The sequence below is a fragment of the Kryptolebias marmoratus genome, linkage group LG12 (assembly GCF_001649575.2).
Source record: "Kryptolebias marmoratus isolate JLee-2015 linkage group LG12, ASM164957v2, whole genome shotgun sequence".
Lineage (NCBI taxonomy): Eukaryota > Metazoa > Chordata > Actinopteri > Cyprinodontiformes > Rivulidae > Kryptolebias > Kryptolebias marmoratus.
The window spans coordinates 21,686,490-21,688,802 of record NC_051441.1 but is presented as its reverse complement, the minus strand read 5'-3'; the positions used below and the strand labels follow the sequence as shown (position 1 = coordinate 21,688,802).

The 2,313-nt window shown below is 39.9% G+C and overlaps 1 protein-coding gene across 2 annotated transcripts in view; it reads left to right on the top strand.

Moving 5' to 3' along the window:
* trpm4a (transient receptor potential cation channel, subfamily M, member 4a) overlaps positions 1 to 1,814 on the top strand; it is an 80,419-nt gene extending 78,605 nt beyond the window's left edge. For both annotated transcript variants that reach the window (XM_017439703.3, XM_017439702.3), the window contains one exon: positions 593 to 1,814. In XM_017439703.3, coding sequence (XP_017295192.1) covers positions 593 to 682 — 90 coding nt within the window. In that variant the 3' untranslated portion in view covers positions 683 to 1,814. The remainder of the gene's footprint in view (positions 1 to 592) is intronic.
* The last annotated feature ends 499 nt before the right edge of the window (positions 1,815 to 2,313 follow it).

Below are 2,313 nucleotides of genomic sequence, written 5' to 3'. Positions count from 1 at the left end.
GCTCCTGTGTTTCTGAGTAAACATAGGGTCAAAGTTCTTTTTTTTAGCTCATCCTTCCTATTGTGTCTTTCTCTTCCAAACTGCAAAAGGTAGCGCGAGTGTCTTGCGAATGACCTGAACTCCTGTTTAACCCATGTCTGTAACATATGTCCTTCTCCTGAACAGAGTGTTCTTAACTGTAATTTCGTTCTGCACTGCATTTCTGATGTTGTGTGTGAATGACAATAAAGCTGATTCTGATTCTGATTCTGATTCTGATAAAGGCTTCCACAGCCTACTGACACTAAAAACATAAAAAATGCTTGAACTCAGTAAAATTTTACAGTTTTTGAGTTGGTGGGGTAGGTGCTGGGTTAGAGTTAGATTTTTTAAACTCTAAAATTGTCCCTAGTTGTGAGTAAGAGCGTGAATGGTTGTTTGTCTGGTTTGTTTCTATGTGGCCCTACGATGGACTTGTGACCTGTCCAGGGTGTCCCCCGCCTCCTGGGGATAGGCACCAGCTCCCCGCGACCCGAAATGGAGAAGCGGGTAAAGAAAATGAATGGATGGATGTTTGGGATAATTCTAATAATTTTGTTTTATTTTCTTCTAGATCCTACTCCACTGTCTCCAAGCTGACTCTCTGAACTCCAGGATGAAGCTTACCAACACACAGAATGAGTTTTCTACTCTGGACATTTAAAACCTGCTGACCTAATCTGACAATAATCGTCATTTAAATAACCCATGTCTTGTCCAATTATAACCCTACACCAAATCCCTGTTCATATCTATTCCTAACGCATGTCCCTGTCCACATATGACCATACTCTAAATATTTTTCCAAATCTGACCTTACCCCAAATCCCTGTCTAAATCTAACCCTAACCCATTCCCCTGTCTAATCAAAACCCATGCCCCTATTTAAATCTGACCCAAGCCTATGTCCCTGTCAAAATCTAATGCTAATTCATGTCCCTGTCTAAATTTAATCTTAATTCACATCTCTATCCAAACCTAACCTTAACTCAGTCCCCGTCCAAATCTAGCCCAACACATGTTCTTGCCAAATCTTTGAAGTCATCATAGTAAATGATAATTTATTTTAGTAGAGGTGTTGCAAGATCTTTTGTCTTGAAATCATGTGAGATTAGAACCTCACAAGATTTCTCATTGAGCTGGAAACTGTCTCACAACAAACTATCAAGTTTCTGTCAACATGAGTTTGTCCAGTAAAATTAGCAGTGAAGATGTCCCCTCCATTGTAAGGCAGCAGTTCAGACAGTAATGTCTGACACTTAAGACCACACAATCATGTCACTCAAGCCATCTTGTGAAAGCATCTTCCCGCTATCATCCTGTAGCATCTACAGCTAAGCACTGAGAGAGAAAGTCTGTTGCCTACTTATTTAAAACAGAACAGACATAATGCCAAGTTCACACTGTGATTTATTAACTTTGTAGTGGAGAAAATGGAGTTTTACCCTCTTGTTTATCTGTTTGAGTTGAGAGGAAAAGAATCAATCAAATTCTGAGGACAGGTGGAGGTGGTAACACAAAAGATGACTGTAGCACAGCTGAGCTACAGTGTCTGATTGAAATTATTTTATCCAGATTATCTTTTTGCAATTTCTTTCCGTAATTTTAAGATGAAATGCTTGCTGCTGTTTATATTTCGTTTGAGTTTTTTTGTTGTTCCTGTTTTTTACCTAATTAGATGGGCTCTGGAAAATGTTTTCATTAGAAACCAGTAAAATGTTGATTATAAAGGAAGACATACTGTAAGGATGGTGTGGTGACATGGTAGCCATGTAGTAAAATTTTGTCTTCTTGTTGCAAGTTTGTTTTACTCACTTAGAGACTGTTCGTTGAATGTAAGTCTCTCAATTGCCTATTTGAAACATCTGTTACCAGCTCTGTGTTCTGCCTCACAACAAGAACAATGTTCTTCTCTCAGCTCCTGGTGGAAGGCAGACGTGTTTCTTTTCTCTCTGTCTCCTGAACTGCCCCCTCCCCCCTCGGCTTTCGGAACTTCTTTTTTACATACTCCTCCAAACATTTTTGGAACTATGGATCTGGTCAGCCGGTCTCTCAACACAATTGATCAAATTTTCTCGACGGGTAAGCTGACCAAAGGAGAGCCAGCTTGCCCTGAGAAGACATTCTTCGCTGGATACACGTTGGATTCCTGGAAACGTTGGAATCCTGTTTGTCTATCGAGTCTGTCTGTGGAAGACGTGGAGGATCTTTACATATTTGGATTTCTGAAAACAGGATTTCTGCTGTTTGGATTAGGCAGTTACCTGACTTATCGTCAAATTCGTTTGATGGGTT